Here is an 18,798-nt window from a genome sequence, read left to right on the forward strand (position 1 = left end):
CAGTCAGTCCTGCCACTTTACACGAAATAGGCTGTTTTCTGGCACTTGCAAGTGGCTCAAATTTATGTGACTCAGGGCCAGAAACTCCATAGAATAAATTCCCAACATCGTTGGACTCGTCCTCGGCAATATCGGAATGAAAACACTCAATTTCATCACCGTGGAAATCACTCTCTGATTCGCATCTTGCCATTGTTCACACGCTGTGTCCGAATGTTCATGAAGTTTTCAGAGAACGTGACGTCATAGCATCTTCGGTAAATTCCGGTCTGTTTTTCGATCACTGACAAAAGTTTTGACGGAAAAGTTAATTTTTGCATATTTTGAGTTTCAAATGTAAGAAAATAATTTCCCAACGATTATTAATGTGATTACAACCTTCGAATCACGCGAAGTCATCAGCGACCCAAAACCTGCTCTTTAATTAGTCTGTAAGGGTAGATCGAGCTTCCAAGGCAAGGCACATTTAATTCGGCCGAATTAAGACCACTGCGAGGCAAATTGGGGCTGACCAAGGACAATCCTTTCATGGAGGCAAGCTGTTAATTATTATCTTCAAAAGGGGTTGTTTAAATTTCCCCAAACACCCAATTTTCATTCATGCACAGTTCCCTTAGTATGCATGCAACGTTTGGGGCCCCAATGTTTCATGATTTTGAAGTTATGGAGGACAGACGGATGGACGGACACACACACATACGGTTTACGGCACCATTTCTTCAGTAAACACAATTGCTGTGACGACCCAAAGTTACAGCAATTGTACCGAGGCGTGTTTATAATACAACAGTAACTGTGAGCAAATTTAACATCATGCAAAATAAGAGCAACACAAATTTAAACATTTGTTACCACAAACGATGGTGATGGGATGGTGGTGTGACAATCGATTGTAATTACTTCCCCACTCTGATATAAAACACAAACCTTTTGTGTGAAAGTGGAGCTTGTGGCCTTGTTCTGGACAATGCAGTTGTTGTTTCTTCAGGCCGATCCCCACCCTCCCTTTGGGGTGTTGCTGGTCTCGTGTCATCCCCCTTTCCGTTCAGGCCCTTCAGCACCTCATAGTTTATTTTACTCGATATCTTCTTTTTGGCAAGCATCTTCTCAATGGCCTCACCGGGAGTGCTGGCCCTGATAGCTTCACGTTTTCTCCTTTCCCGTTTGTTCTGAGGTTAAGTTGGGGGAACAGGGTGAGGTAGAGGGGGAAGTTAGCCTTAAAATGGCACACGGCAATCTACTATCTCAGGAGCATTATTGAGCGATTTTTCAAATTCCAACTACCTACATCAGAAAATGGAAAAAAAATAAATAAAACGTGCTTCGAGAATTGCATTAAAAAAAACCAACCCCGACGGCGGATTAAAATTAAGCAGTTAACTATAGTTAGTGAACTCACACTTGTTCTAGTAAGCCCTTCTAAATCCTGCATCCACCACAAGGACTTCACAAAGATAAGAAGTGAGCAAAATAATGGGAAGAAATTCAAACCTGCTGTGCATTACACAATACTGTGCTTTGACAAATATGTATCATGTACTGGATATCACATCACCAATAAATGTTCATTTATCATCCCAAATTCAAACTGGTACATCTGCATTAAGAAAATGCAGTTAAAAAAAAAAACAAGACAAAAGAACAGTGGAGCTGGGGAAATAAGGACACTCTTTCGGTCCCAGATAAATACCACTATGAAATCAAAACATCAGACGTCCGGAAGGGCCCAGTCTTGTTGGCAGAGGTTTTAGCCTCGCCACGAGGGGGAGGCACTCAAGTTCCTCCCAAACACCAGGTCCTGAGGCCACCAGCTGCGAATAACTCCGCAGCTCAGCCGGTTGCTAATCAAGTCGCTGCACTGATGCTACGGCAGGTAGCGGCAGTGTAGCAGTGAGCCTATGGAGTGGTAGTTCGTGGTGGTGGCATCATGGTTGTGGTGGCAATAGCAAATGTAAAGCGAGCTTGGGTAATGTTACAATGGTATGGTGGTTATAATAAAGGCATTTGGATGTCGTTTCAATGTTGCAGCATTGGAGATTCAAGTATGGTGAAGGTCGTAGTGAAATGCCCGTTGAGTTATGGTGCACGATTGGAATGGTTTTGGCATGCATATGCAAATGAACTGCCTGTTTGTCTGGTCTTTGGTGTGCCTGCATGCATGAAGGCGATGTTCGCATGTGCAGCTAAGCAAGATCGGTAAAGAAGGGGCAGAAAAACCAACCTAAAGCCCACACAACGCATATGACTACCACACCATAGATTCACTACAAGGGGAAGGACGATCTGGAATGAATATTAATGAAATAACTTATCTCGGGAACCGCTATATATGTTGTGTGCCATTGCCTTGGGGAGTGATGGTTTTCGCAGAATAATCACAATACCTTCCTCAGGTGTGGTGGGTAAAGGACATCATTATAGAAAGAATTGTTGAGGAGTTGCGGTGGGGAGGGAGTTTGAAGGCCTGAAGTGGGGAGAGGATTTACGCCGTAGGGTTGGTAGGGGGAGGCTGAGGACTTGGGGCTGGGAGGCAGAGGTTGACGATTTGGGGTTTGTGAGGGGGAAGGGGAGAGTCGAGAACTTGAAGTCACATTTTACATTGCACAAATGTTCCGAGGGTCCATGCCAGTAGTATAACAATATATGTTCTGGCTCAGCTATTAATTGTGGGGCACTGCATTAGCTTGTCCCAAAAGCAATGGAGAATGTCCATTCACCTGGTAGCCTGCAACAAAAATGTTAACAAGAAACAGGACAGATTTTATTTCAAAAATATCTCAAAAAAGAGACAATCAAATCGTATAATAAACAGTAAACAGCCTGTAGAAAAAGGAAATGAACCAGCGAGCTTCATTAAAGGTTTGAGTTATTTAATTTAAGAGCAAATCATTTGAAGGACAAAAACTCAAGACACCAAGCATCAGTCGAAACCATTTATAAACGATCTCACAAACAATTTTTCCCCCAGTTTTGCCTTGTTTTTTGTTTGTTTGTTTGTTTTAACAAAACAACGATTGCATATCAATTGTGTCCCCTGGGTGCAACTTTCTGCTTGAACTGCAAACTGCATGTGTTGCACATCTTTTCACGACTCAACTGAGCGAATTTTTATCGAATACAGAAATACACAACCGAAATATAACGGATTACACATTTGCTAACAAAAATATCGTGAAGGTTATTTACAAATAAAACCAAAACCTAGATTAGCACAGTGTATTTCAAAAATAAAGCAAAAGATCTTTGATGATATTAACACTTTTTTTCATAGAAATAAACATGCCAAAGCCTTTAATCACAAATGTAAATGTAAGATTTTACACACATCCGGGAGAAAACATACGTCACCTGCTGAAGGGTTGTGACCAACCACAGGGCACACTCAGAAGGCGGTAACCATGTGATAAATTATAGAGCCGACTGTGCAGTCCGTCAGATGAATGTTGAACTGAGTAACCTGTTTGCTAACATTCGTTTCTGGACGTTAAAGATTCCATGATGTCCTTCGCAAAAAGTAGGCAAGTCATAGGTGTATACATATATATATATATATATATATATATATATATATATATATATATATATATATATATATATATATATATATATATATATATATATATATATATATATATATACACACATATGAAGACCACAAGGGGAAAACCAGAGATGTCAGGATAAGGCAATTTTGAAGAAACTGAAAAACAAAGTTTCAAGACTTTGGTGGACTGTTTAATAACTGTCATATAGATTTCTTTTCCAGTAAAAGGAAGAGTGATCATTGGCCGATCAAATTAAGCATGTACAATTTGCCAAGCTTCTGTGTTATTTAATTTAAGAGCAAAGAACAAATCAATGTTGCAAACTGACATCACTGGTTATTCCCTTGTTTAATAATTGCCATGCAATTTTAACCCAGGATGTGTAGCAAATTCATGCTTGTTGGTTATTAGCATACATTACATGACTTCGGTGATCACAGATTATTTTTTTCAACATTAAACGGTTATTGTTTTTTTTGTTTGATTGGTGTTCAACGCCACACTCAAGGGTATTTCGCTTATATGATGACGGATTCTCCATTTCTTACTCCGTACTACTTAATATGATGGAAAACCAGGAGGAAACCAAGGATAAACCACCCCCGCGATAGCCGAAGTCACCTGATGTGACTCCCTCATATACCTAAGCAGGTTGATTGGGCGGTGGGTACATCGAATGAGGATGGGTACTCAGACACGCTAACCATTAAGCCACAGCGTGGGTCCCATAAAAGTCACAATAAAGGTTTGACCAGGCTTGAACCACGATATGCACCAACTACGGAGCCCATGATATAACCAAATAGGCCATTGTAGTGCTCAGAGTTTATGCTGTGATAGTTTTACAACCTTTAATAACTTAGTTTCTCAACTCTGAATATTATGGTGGAACAGTTAACATGAATGAAAGGGAGATAACGAGGAGTAAAGTACTGAGAACTCTGGGTTTCTACTTGTTCAGCTTTGACAACACTTGTTTTTTCATTGCACGGCTAAACTTTATACCATATAAATTATGTGACACCCCTGGTTATTTGTGAAAGTAATATTGTGAGAGGAAACCTTATGTTGCCAACTATTGGCAGGTGCAATAACCCTGAAATTTATAAAAAGTGACATCTCTGGTTTTCCCCTTGTGGTCTTCATATGTATATATATATATATATATATATATATATATATATATATATATATATATATATATATATATATATATATATATATATATATATATATATATATATATATATATACATACATTGTTGTGGATTTCAGATTTCAGATTTGTTGGACGCCGATTTGTTGTGGATTTCAGAATCGGATCCGAGTAAAGCATACAACATTCAGGTCCTCAGACAGTTATTTCCATAAATGCATGTACAGAATAGACCCATCCCCTTGCCTGGTGGGATTCTAACTCTTTGATGTGTTGAAGGATGGAGAACAGGTTCCCTTTCGTTCTGATGGGATAGCCTTTTCCTCTTTATGACACGTTCATGACGTATGATTTTATGTTCGTTTTCATTTCTGCATGAGCGATTTTCACCGTCCGTGCGCACGAGAGATAACAGTTAGCCCAACGTCGACTCATTCTATCCCCTTTCCATCAAGACACATTGGCTTGGAAATACACGATTTATTTACACATTGTATTTTGGATATCATTTTCACATTGGACTTCCAGGACATTTGAGTCATTAATCACACTGGAAGATTTTCCTGGATAGTTCATTCTGGCGATCATTTACCTCAGGACCCACCTTTTTTCATCGGTGATTGACACCCCGTTCAGCAGCTCTATAGATGTGAACCAGCTCTTCTTCGTATCGGGCTGAACAAAGAGGTGATAATTGCCCGTTGGCATTCTGTGGGCGCTTCATGTTTCTGCTCGATTGTTCCAGCAAATGGCTGATTTCTGGCATTCGTCCAGCATCCCGAACATGGCGTCATAAGCCAGGCCTGTGTTAATTGGGAGTTGCATCTCGTTCGATGGTCAGCAGAGAATGACCGTGAAAACGGATGGCTGGAGGTCTCGTGGAGCGATGCGCCAATACGCAAGCTGGATTTGGCTGCAGTTGTGCTTCAGGCTCTGCCCACACTGGTCGCCTATAAAAGGATAGCAAGACTGCCCTGTTAAGAGTTGGTGAGAGATCCTGTTGATGGTTCGTGACAGCTGGCAACAGCTCCTGATGGTTGGAGCGGAAGCAGAAATGAGCCAGGCTGTGGAGAGCTCATTTAGAGAGGTAGACCATGGCACGCTCACACATTTTGGGTTATTTCAGAAGACACACAACTTCTGCCTTGGTAAGCTGAGACCAGATTTCTTTTCCCCCTGAATGGTCTGATGAGTACCCATGTCTCGTGTTTAATTGCTAAGTAAGGCATAGTGATATGCATCTGCTCTTTGTCCATTTTTCTATAAATGCTTGTTGAATTCTCTATTTGTTTGAGATTATTTTGTTCATTGAACATTTGATTTGAATTCATCCATTTAATCAACAAGGAAATAAAAAGTTCTTCGGTTTATTAATTTTTCTAAATAATAAATTCCTCGTTGACATTTCAACCTGTCCGTGATTGTCATTTCCTTCGATTGATCCAGCAATGTCCGAACCTAATTGGACTGGGAGATTATAATTCCCAAACTAATTAGCCTGTCGTAGTCGGCATGCACCAGCGTTAAACACTCGGCCGCATTACTTGAGATCGAATCAAGATAAGATTGGTGCATCGCAGAGGGCGCGTTCCCTGGTCAGGATTCCATGTGACCTCCAGATAAACAGAAAATTACGTGTTGGACACTGGAACTCGTGGATAACTGATTGGCGTTCGTGGTTGTTAAGCAACCCACCGCTCCATGAAGTTAATTTCGAGTGGTGGCCCGAGTTCCGGTTCTTCCGAGGAGAAACGACGATTAACCCCATCTTAATACTTTTGGGATTCCATGGCCGAGCAGCTACGTACAAGACTAAGATCACCATGTGCAATGCTGGAGTGGTGTAAAGCTCACCGCCATGGATTCTGGAGCAGTGGAAACACGTTCTCTGGAGCAATGAATCACGTTTCACCATCTGGCAGTCCAACGCACAAATCTGGGTTTGGCGGATGCCAGGAGAACGCTACCTGCCCAAATGCATAGTACCAACTGTAAAGTTTGGCGGAGTAGGAATAATGGTATAGGGCTGTTTTTCATGGTTCGGGCTCGGCTTCTTCGTTCCAGTGAAGGGAAATCTTAACGCTACAGTATGCAATGACATTCCAGACGATTCTGTGCTTCCAACTATGTGGCAACAGTTTGGGGAAAGCCCTTTCCTGTTTCAGCATAACAATGCCCCCGTGCACAAAGCCAGATCCGTACAGAAATGGTTAGTCGAGATCAGTGTGGAAGAGCTTGACTGGCCTTCACAGAGCCCTGACCTCAACCCCATCGAACACCTTTGGGATGAATTGGAACACCGACTGCAAGCCAGGCCTCATTGCCCAAAATCAGTGCCCGGCCACACGAATGCTCTTGTGCCTGAATGGAAGCAAATCCCCACAGCAATGTTCCAATATCGAGTGGAATGCTTTCCCAGAAGAGTGGAGGCTGTTATAGCAGCAAGGGGGGGGGGGCAACTCCAGATTAATGCCCATGATTTTGGAACGAAATGTTGGACGAGCAGGTGTCCACATACTTTTTGCCACGTAGTGTAGATGATTATACGACCAAAAGCCAATTGACATGACCATAAATTCCACGTTTCCCTCTCCTTCCCCTTTCCTCTCCTCTCGCCTCTGCAATGCTTATTTCTGTCCACAGGTTCCCTTCACCACCACCCCAAACTTTCCGATACCAACTTTTTCCCCCAATATCCTTCCACTTTCCCTTCATTTTACTCAACCCTTCTTCCTCCAAACTTTTGTATATGCAGTATGGACAGATGTTCCCAAAAAGATGACATAGAAGCACTTACCGAAGATGAATACAGAAAAGCACAAGGAAAATAAAGGAGAATTATCTCAGAGGAAAAGAAGAAAGAGAGAGGCATAGCACATCGATTATTTGCAGCAGAATTAATAAGTAAGTTACGGTAAAATAATTCCTTGGGAGCTGTGCTGTTTATCAGAGAGAATTTTAGAAAACGGGACACCTGCTGGGAAACATGAGATGAAGCCAGCCTTGGTCATGCCCCACTGAACAGGCAATGAATTAAAGAAAATCAGAACTACCTTTTTGTCGCATAAAGATAAAACTAATACAATTCCTGTTTGTTGCATCAAAATAAAACTTCACCTTTTGAAATGATTCTCAAACAAAATTGACACATGTTTTAACCCTACATCAGGTTTTAAGCAGTGAGACATAGTATATTAAGGTCACCCGACCATCAAGAAGAAGCCATGTTACCTTTTTTTCTTTATAAATTCCCATCTCCTTCTCCTTTGCCTCTCTCTCTGCTTTTTCTAAAAAGAGAAATGTGCAGTAAACATTGGAGGAAAATATACAACATAAGGAAATGTTATATCTCACACAGACACAATATATGTGTATATATATATATATATATATATATATATATATATATATATATATATATATATATATATATATATATATATATATATATATATTTTTTTTGAGTACAAAAGACATGGGGCAATTCAGGTGTGCTGTTTGTTGTCTGGGCTTGGGATCCTAGGTGTCATGAGTTCAAATCCCGATCGGCTGTTGAATCAATACCTAGTGGGGTTGACTCAGCCGGTCATCCTTCCAGGGTCGGCAAAATGAGTACCAACTTGATGGAATGATTGAGCCATTCGAGTATTCTACGTCAGAGTGGCGACCCATCCAGGTTTGTGCCCAATAGCCCAGGAGACTGCTTTGGCAGCACCGACGCTATGTACAGAGTATGGTCTTGATGGATGGATGGACACATGGGTGTTTGTTGTCAGTCTTACACATCAAGTATGGATGGATTGTTGTGGACGAGGACGACGATGACGGAAAGTGGGAGTTAAGGTTGCAACCAAAGGGATGGGTGATGAAGGGGAGAAAAGGTGTAAAGAAACGCACAATTTTTCATGCAATAAATTATTACATGGGAAGAGGTGGAGGTCTCATAGATTGTATTAAGAATAGCTTCATCCGTGTGATCGTGTAGGTTTGATTTCCTCCTTGACCCTTGTAATAGCTATTTGTCCAGAGGTAAGTTGTCTTGTAAAACATGCATTGAGGAGGCAGTGAGCATCCATTATAAAGCAGATAGAGTAAGATGGTGTTCTGTAAATCCTTCTGAATAGGTGAGGACTTGTGGGTACAAAAGGCACAGATAGCACAGTGCACTTTAGAAGTGACATCACCACAAACTGTTTGACCAGTGGATTGCAGGCCATGGCGACAAGATAGATTATATAACTCTGCAAAGGGGCCGAAGACTTTTTGCACTGATGGTACGCCCCGGAAGTTGGCATAACCATAGAGACAGCAGCCAATGATGGGACCCTCCACCAACAAAGGTGGTCCCAGAGTAGACAAGGACCATCAGTTGGACGTTGAACTTCAAGAGAGCAACATCACTCTAATCTCTCTCTATATATATCTCTCTCTATATATATCTCTCTCTATATATATCTCTCTCTATATATATCTCTCTCTATATATATCTCTCTCTATATATATCTCTCTCTATATATATCTCTCTCTATATATATTTCTCTCTATATATATATCTCTCTCTATATATATATATATATATCTCTATATATATATATATATATATATATATATATATATATATATATATATATATATATATATATATATATATATATATATATATATATATATATATATATATATATATATATATATATATATATATATATATATATATATATATATATATATATATATATATATATATATATATATATATATATATATATCTCTCTCTCTCTCTCTCTCTCTCTCTCTCTCTCTCTCTCTCTCTCTCTCTCTCTCTCTCTCTCTCTCTCTCTCTCATCACCATTGCTCTGTCACCATTCAATCTCTCCACTTACGCTACGAGCTGCACTTCATCAGTCACATTGGCCTGCATATCAACAGCATTTGTACCTGCTTCAAGCCCTCACCTGCCCCAATATTTCATGTGCAAGTCCAGTAATCAGTGCAATTAGGTGGTGAGGCTTTATTCATTTTCATTGCAGATAAGTGTGTGTGCCTCCCTATTCGTTTGTCCTTTAAGTGCCTGGTATCTTCAGGTTATTAACTCCACCACCAAAGGTAGGCGGAAGTTATGTTTTCACCCCTATATGTTTATCTGTCTGCTTATCTCAAAAATTTGTAGATGGACTCAGACAAAATTTAGTGGACAGGTTGGGTGTATGACAAGAAAGAAAAGATTACATTTTGGTGAAGATCAGAATCCAGATGCAGATACGAGAATTTTTTTTCATTTTTTTTAAAGTGATTCTTCACCATTGAGAGAGGGGCTAAAAACGATGAATATACACGATCTCTCAAAAAGTTGTGGACAAGTTATGACAAAACTTGGTGGATGAGTTGGGAAGGTGACAAGACGAACGCGATTTGATTTTGGTTAAGGTCCTGATCTAGATCCAGCCTATCAGTGGAATACAAATATCAAACTGGTATTTTTTTTTCAGCTCAGGCCAGATTAGATCTGCGGACTGGCGACAAGGACCATGTAAACCTCCACTAACCCGTTTCATAGTCGGATTGTCGACGACTAAACTGTCTTCCCCATCAGGTTTCCGAGTGAGGACGGTTTATCAGAGGAAAACGCACAGGGTAAAGTCCCTGGGTCAGATTGCGGTGGTGTGTGGCAAAGTGGGGCTGAGGTGTCATCCACCAGATGGCGGTCCCTTCGGGTGTGTACCTGGAATGTCCTATCCCGAAGAGAGGATGATCACATGTCTTATCATCTGAGCTCCAGCGTTTGAACATCGCTACTGCAACACCCTCTGAGGTTCGGAGATCAGATGGTGGTGAGATTGTGACGGTTGGTTACACCTACTATTGGTCTGGTCACTCTGATGGTTACCATGCCCAAGGAGTTGCTGTAGCTGTGTCCAATAAGCTGATTCCAATGACAATTGAGGAAACACTGGTCAACGAGCGTATTATGAGACGAAGGATTTGTCACTCCTTGGGTGTCGTTTCCCTGGTCTCTGTGTATGCTCCGACTGAGGCTCGTGATCTCACTGTGAAGGACGCATTCTATATCACACACGACTCTGTGGTTGATCAGTGCCTCAGGTGAGATACTCTTCTAGTCTTGGGGGACTTCAATGCATCGACTGGAACTGATAGGGATGGTTATTAAGACATGTGTTGGTCCCCATGGGTCTGGAACTGTGAACCAGAATAGCACTAAGTTCCTTGACTTTGCAAGTAGTCATGGACTTACGGTGGCTGGTTCATGGTTTCAGTGCCCACAGGGTCATCGCTGGACTTGGTATTCCAACACTGGTGTTGTGGCAAGATTGACAATGTGCTCATTGATGGTCATGGATGATGATCCAGAACTGCAGGGTATACCAGAGTGCTCAGTTCCTCAATACCGACCAAAGGCTTGTTTTACAACTCTGTTGCAGCTTAAATCCAGGGGAATAGCACCATCCCAGCCTAGGCTGGACGTTGGCAAGATCAAGGATGAGAGGGTTGCTGAGGAGCTTGTGAATAGGCTGAGTGGGGATTTGGGGGGTCTGGTTGCTTTGGGGAATCCTGAAGAGTTGTGGAATGCCTTGAAGACTACCATCCTTGATGTTGTTGGTGGATGTTTTGTAACTCACCATTGGGCGAAGAAAAATTTTCTCTCTCAAGGCACACTGGATGCCATTGAACAGTCACAGGGCCAGGTTTAATGGCAGCACTGAGCTGTTCAGGGAGTTAAGGTGTAAAACCTTACATGCACCAAGGGTGGACAAGGAGGCTTATGTGTGAAAAATTTGTGAGAGGGTAGAGCATCACCGATGGTAAAGTGATTCTCATCCTGCTTACAGAGGAATTCATGTATTGCATTCCTCCAGGCCTGTCCCTCAGTGAACTGCAGTGAGAGCAGAGGTTGGTGGGCTCTTGACAAAGGAGTTTGAAGTGAAGGCTTGCTGGGCTGGTTAATTTGAGCGGCTGAACCAGGCTGACCCACCAGCTATTGTGTTGGATGTCAGTAGTGTTACTATCCCTGTTGCTGACCATCCCATCAACTGTGATTCACCTTCTTTTTTGGAAACACAGGCTGCGGTTATCCGGTTGAAATGGGGTTAAGCTTCCGGGATTTGTGGCATACATGCTGAACTTCTCAAGGCTGGTGGAAATACTGTACTCTTGTCGTTGCAGCAGTTCTGTGCTCTGCTTGGAACAAAGGCATCATCCCAACTGACTGGAAGGGGGGCCTGGTTGTCCCTCTTTGGAAAGGGAAGGGTGATCGCCAGGATTGCAACAATTCCTGAGGGGTGACGCTGCTCTCAGTGCCGGGCAACATCTTTGCTCGGATAATTCTTGATGGGGTTTGCCACCATCTGCTTGAGCATCAGCACCCAAAGCAGTCAGTCTTTACACAAAAGAGGTCAACGATTGACCGTATCCTTGCTCTTCGGGTCCTCACCGAACAAACACAAGAGTTTCAGCAGGGGCTGTTTGCAGCTTATGTTGATCTCTGTAAAGCGAATCAGGATGCCCTCTGGAGGATTCTTGGTCTTCGTGGGGTGACACCAAAACTGATCAATCTGATGTCTGACCTATACTCTGGAATTGAGAGTGCTGTGAAATGTGGTGGTTCCATCTCTGACTTACTTCCCATTGTTACCAGAGTTCATCAGGGGTGTGTGTTGGCCCCCATACTTTTCAGCACTTGCATGGACTGGATTCTGGGGAGGATGTCGGAGAGATCAAGCTACGGTGCATTATTTGGGAATGTCAAGATCTCTGAACTTAATTTCGCAGATGATGCCATCATTTTTGTGAGGATTCTGGATATCCTTTTGGGGGGCCTTCATTGCGCTGAATGAGGAATCGGAGCTGGTGGGATTTGGGGTTTCCTGGGTCAAAACTAAGATCCAGACTTTCAATGACATCTTGGATGCTGCTATCTTGTCTATACCTTTTTGTGGCGAGTCTGTTGACGTCAGGGAGAGATTCACTGACCTTGGCAGTGATATTCATGTCTCTTATGGATGTGCGCCAGAAGTCAATAGACATCTGGGTCAGGCCTCGGGAGTCATGGATTCACAGGATCATGGGGTGTGGCACTGTCGGCACCTGTGCAAGACGACAAAAGTCCAAATCTTCAGGTCCGTACTACTTCCAGCCTTGCTCTACAGATGTGAGACTTGGACTCTGTCCAGAGATATGAGTTGGAGACTTAACTCCTTTGGTACAAGGTCTCTTTGGAGAATCCTTGGCTATCGCTGATCAGACTTTGTGTCCAACGAGCGGTTGCTGAGACTCAAATGAGATTTGTTGCCTGCCTAGTCCGTAAGCGTCAGCTACAACTGTATGTGGAGGAGGCCACTGGGCCGACCACGTGCCTCGTGGTTGCAACAGGTTGATCAGCATCTCACGGAGATGGGGATGGGCCTGGCATCTGCCTGGGGGATGGCCAGACAGAGGCACCTGGAGTACCGGCGGAAAGTGGACACTGCGACATGCTGCTGCGGTGCATGCTCCCATACCTAACCTGACCTGTTCAGCCTTGCAGAGGCATGCGCTCGACCGAGCACCATTCCAGTTTATTATTAGCATCTTCTCTCCCCTCCCATATTCCTTCTAATAAACCATTTTAATTCTAAAAGCCTGGTCACACCTTGACGTTTTAGCCAACGTATGCCGATTTTTGAATTTTTTTTCTAAAACGCTGGCACACGTTGAATACGTTATGGGTAAGTTTTGATAACATTGAGAGCACGCTGAAAAACACTGCCATACATCGTTGTACGTTGGCTTGAAACGTTGTACTTTTTGGTTGTCCTCAAATTTTTTCATGCTTGAAATTTCACGACGTATGCCGGCGTATGACTCACACGTTCCGCTACGCTGGCCACAAGTTGTATGCATGGTCTGCGATCGTTGACAGACGTCAACACATGCTACTTGTAAGTTAATCATAAGTTGAGACAAGCCGAGGTAATGTTTAGCGTACCCGAAACTTATTTCTAACCTATGATTAACGTGTTGTTGGCACATTACGCGATCGTTGCCACACATCGACAGACGTTACTTTTAAGTTACTCATAGGCTGAAAGACGTTGGTATAATGGATCGTCCTTGCGTCAGCATCCACGGCCATGGCCAGGACACTTATTTGCAGCATTCTTCAAACTTTTCTTTGGCATGACGAGGATGTTCACACTTCGATGTCTAGCTTGGCTATGATTCCAATTGTCCATCGGCAGCGTCTATTTAAAATAGTCGAGTTTGAGCGTTTTAACACGTTCAGAAGAAACGCTTCAAATTTCCAAACCCCAGCGTCAAAAAACAAAGACGAGTGACAGCAATTTAAATCGTTCATTGTAAACAATGAAAATAGCTGAGTGGTACCGTTTAAAAGTCGTTGAGTGTAAAAAAATCCAATTGTTGAGCGCAAGCATCTACTTTCAATAGTGGGGTTTGAGCGATTTAGCACGTTCAATAGAAACGATTAAAATTTCCGAGCGCCAGCGTCAAAAAACAAAGGCGAGTGACAGCAATTTAAATCGTTCATTGTAAACAATGAAAATAGCTGAGTGGTACCGTTTAAAAGTCGTTGAGTGTAAAAAAAATCCAATTGTTGAGCGCAAGCGTCTACTTTCAACAGTGGGGTTTGAGCGATTTAAATCGTTGAGTGGCAGCCTATGCACATTATTAGTTTGTGCACTAATAATGTGCACTCTATGCACATTATTAGTTCATTGTGCATTTGTCCAACCCGTTATGAATAGACCTAAATCGTAAAAACAAGCTATAGCTCATTGTTGAAAAAGCCCCATAAAAAATTAGCCGCGAAGAACTTCGAACAATGGTGAAAAGATGTCTCCTACCCGTGGACACGCGGACGCAAGGACGATCCATCATAACCCACACCCTCCCCCTCACACTCACCTACTACTGCTAACATGAACAAACTACTACTAATACTGATACTGATACTGATACTGTTACTGCTGACATGGACATCGACTCAAAAAGGACTCGAAAACACTGTTGGGTTCCCCTTTTATGAGCAGCATTTTTATATACCAATTCCCAAAACCGCTGAGAACACGTCTTTATATGGCAGTTGTAAGCTAGAAACACGTTAATTTTTTTTTTTTTTGTCGACCAGAAGACGTCATTGGAATACGTCTACATACGTCGATGTGTGTTGGGACTACGTAAAGAATTGGTTCAAAGCACGTCAAACATAAGTTAGAAATAAGTTTCGCATAAAAAAGACATTACCGCGACGTGTTTCGACTTATGAGTAGCTTATAAGTAGCCTTTGTGGACGTGTGTAAGCGTCCACATATCGTGTGTAAAACTTATCCCCATCGCATGCGGAACGTGTGTCATACGCCGAGTACGTCGTAAAATTTTGAACATGTTTAAAATTTCTTGACGTACTCTACTTACTACGACGTATGATAGCGTGCTTTAGCGTTGTACTCACGTATACCAAACTTACTCATACCGTATTTGATGTGCCCCAACGTTTTAGACACATTTTTCTTAGGTCGGCATACGCTGGCAAGATCGCCAAGGTGTGACCGCGATGTTAACACTTCCATTTCAACGGCAGTTATGATTCGAATCGTTGTGCGTCAGCCTTTTAATAGGCTACGTCACGACATCGTCGGCGATGCGTGCAACGCGCTATGCCTAAGTTAGACTATCGTTGGGCATCGGTTGTGTAGGCCGACAACAGGTTCAGCATTCGTTGGTATAAGTTATCTATAACACAACGAAACGTTCTGTGTCCATTACCAATGCGTTATACATAAGACCAAGTCGCTATGAATACGTCCGAATCTTTAAAAAAAAACATCAAAAGTTCAGCGTAAGCCAGTGTTTTACATACATTTTAATACGTTGCCATCGCTGGCTAAAACGTCAAGGTGTGACCGGGCCTTAAGGAAGCGTATTCCCGCTTTTTGCTTTATTTTGGTGATCCTTGGGAATAGTAATTGTAACATCGAATGCAGTCCTTTTAATCACCATTTTAGTCCTTTGTTGGGGTCTTATACCACCGACGCAGATGGACTATGTTAATGGAACTGTCTGACATGATATTATTGTAACGGATATGGCTTCGGTATAAACTGCAAATTGATTATACAACTTATTTCAATTGAACATGTTCAGCATATCAGCATACATAATAAATGTATGTCAAAGCAGAGTCAAGTGTTTAAGGGAGGGAGCTTCCTTGTCTTGCCTCTCAAAATGTTAATATCTAAGCTCTCATTCTCCCCATGTTTGTATTTTATGTGGTTTTCCACATTGTACATCGGAAGTACCCATTCCACCGACCTCGGAAGGATGACAGGCTGAGTCAACCCCACCTGGGGTTAATTCATTGGCCAATGGAGCTCAAACTCATGATCCTAAGATCTCAAACCAGCCACACTAACCACTAAGCTAACACCAGTCTTGCCTCTGTTGTCATCTCTGTCAGTGCCACCATCTTCAGACTGTAAAGATAGGTCTGTGATACACATGACATCAGAACCTTCCCTTTCATTTTCCTTGATATATTTGTGTCTGCCATTACTCCCTCCACCCACCTACACACATTCACAACCACCTGAATCCTCCTCCTCACCTCTGCCTCAGACTTACAATCCACGGTCACGAATCCCCCCAGATACTCAAACCTATTTCCCTGTCTGATCTCCTCTGCTGCCTGACCCACATCGCCTCAGTTTTCTCCATACTCATCTTCAACCCATGCTTCCCAAATGCCTCCTCCCATTCCCCCAATACTTCCTGCATCTCCCGCAGACTCTTCACTACAACTGCCAGATTATCGGCATAAAACATCCTCCCCACACTACCCCTCCAGATCACCTTCCTGCTTACCAGCTCCATCACAATGATAAACATGAGTTGGGTGAGAGTGCTTCACTGCTTTAAACCGATGTTCACACTGAACTCCTCACACATCCCTGGACAAACCAAAACTCTTCCCTTCGTTCTCTTGTTCATCCCTTCCACCAACCTAACTTCTGCTTCCAGCACTCACATATATCTCAGCGTCGCCATCACTATCTCTCAGTACAGTGCCATCGGCCTTTTCCAGGTCCACAAATACCAATGCCATTTCACCTTGCACCTACAACCTCTTCCCAACCAGCTGTCTCAGTGTGAATATCCCATCCGTCGTCCACCTACCCTTTCTAAACCCCCGCTGCTCTTCTCCGATCTCCATATCTACTCTCTTCTTTATCCTCCCATCCAGAATCTCCAGAATGCACATTATATACCGAGGACCCTTCTCTGGTTCTACCACTTGTGTAATGAAAAAGTTAATTTCAGGTGATTTTTTTTAACCCTTTTCACCTTTTGTTGAGCTATTTTCCCCTTTTCATCACAGCTGAGGTCGTTTTGTTTCATCTCCGGGTCAGGTGCTTTGTGACACATTCCTGATTATAAAAAACGCAACGTTCCGCCATGCATGTGGGTTAGCCCATTTACTCATGAGGGGCTTTTTTTTGTGATGACAAAATAAATTATAGTGTGGATTTCTGAAACAATATTGACATGTTATTTACATGAGGAATGATACAAATTTTATTGTGATTATTGTTGCATTTGTATTCATTACATGCAGTTATTATTCTACTTGCCTCCTAATTTTGCAATAGCCCTGTCTAGTTAAACATCAGGGGAAAACTTTTTTTAATCGATTCATTGTGACAGTGCTATATTTTCTTGAGATGAAGCATTCCCTTTATGTTGTGTTTATCACCACTCACAAGTTTATATGTTTTGTCGGCAAAGTGAGACCACACGCTCATTTTGGGTGGGGTGTCTAGAAAAATTGTAAACCAAGATCTGTCATGTGCAAGCCCATGTTATCTGGGGGCCCTCACGCCACCTTTGCCCACATTGAGCTCGGGGCCCCTGGGCAAGGACCCTGCGTGCCCGTGTGCCTATGCACTACTGCTTGCCAGTCCTTAGGAACATTATAAGATGCAGATACCATGCAGTGCTGTCAGTCTTTGTGGGACATTATCGGTGCAGATACCTTGCAGTGCTGTCAGCCAATCATAACCTGACAGACCTGGTGCATAGGCAAATGAAGGGCAGATGTGGGGACCACTTCCCGCATGGTGAACACGTCGGTCTTAAATGCCTTGCGTAACCGTAACAACACAGACAGATCTCCTATTCATGGTTTCAGCCAATCATCATGGACAAGGTGTTGCATTAGTTATGTGCAATCTCGGATCATACAAAATAAGCATCAATGAAAGTATTTGTCATATCAGTTTGTTTGAAACAAGAGGCACTTTAATCCGGAACAAAATGCATATACAGTGGCCTGCAGATGTATTCACCCTCTACCAATAATGCCACATTTCAACGAATTACAAATGATGTAGAAACAATTTTTCCAAATTAACTTTTTTATTCCTAACTGAAGAGATCAAACGAAACACTGGTATCATTGAAGGAAGTTACATGTCAGGAATACCTGCAAAAAACATGTACAAATCAAAATTCACTGGTTGTAAAACTATTCAGCCCCTTGGTTCAGCACTTAGTGAAAGCACCTTTTTAGAGTAATGGTTGCTATGAGTGGTTGGAGTAGATCTCTACCAGCTTTGCACAGTGAGATAGTGAAATATTTGCCCATTCTTCACATGAAAATTGCTCTGATTGTGCAAAGTACGGTGGGAATCGTCACTGGACTGCGATCTTCAAGTCTCACCATAAATGTTAAATTGGGTTCAAGTCAGGACTTTGACTGGGCCACTCGAGAACATGAATTTTATTATTATTCAGCCACTACAGTGTGGTTTTAGCTTTCTGCTTCGGATCATTGTCCTGCTGAATTTGTGAATCTCCTTTCCAGTTTCAGATTCACGGCTGACTCAAGCAGGTTTTTATCAAGGATTCTCCTGTACTTTGTAGCGTCCATTGTGACTTTTATCCTGACATGCTTGCCAGTCCCTGCTGAATAAAATCAGCCCCACAACATGATGCTGCCACCGGCCTGCTTGACAGTAGGGGTGTTGTTGACTGGATGATGTGCAGTGTTGGGCTTGCTCCAGACATAACACTTTGAATTTAGTC

At 42.4% G+C, this 18,798-nt stretch overlaps 1 protein-coding gene across 2 annotated transcripts in view; it reads right to left on the minus strand.

The window, feature by feature from the left end:
• Positions 1 to 18,798, minus strand: part of BRF1 (BRF1 general transcription factor IIIB subunit) — a 91,872-nt gene that overhangs the window by 13,604 nt on the left and 59,470 nt on the right. For both annotated transcript variants that reach the window (XM_085869545.1, XM_085869544.1), the window contains exons 14-15: positions 7,933 to 7,988; positions 928 to 1,169 (exon numbers count right to left, since the gene is read on the minus strand). In XM_085869545.1, coding sequence (XP_085725671.1) covers positions 928 to 1,169; positions 7,933 to 7,988 — 298 coding nt within the window. The remainder of the gene's footprint in view (positions 1 to 927; positions 1,170 to 7,932; positions 7,989 to 18,798) is intronic.

Source organism: Eptatretus burgeri, chromosome 2, assembly GCF_056783735.1.
Source record: "Eptatretus burgeri isolate ZD-2024b chromosome 2, Ebu_testis_v1, whole genome shotgun sequence".
Classification (NCBI taxonomy): domain Eukaryota; kingdom Metazoa; phylum Chordata; class Myxini; order Myxiniformes; family Myxinidae; genus Eptatretus; species Eptatretus burgeri.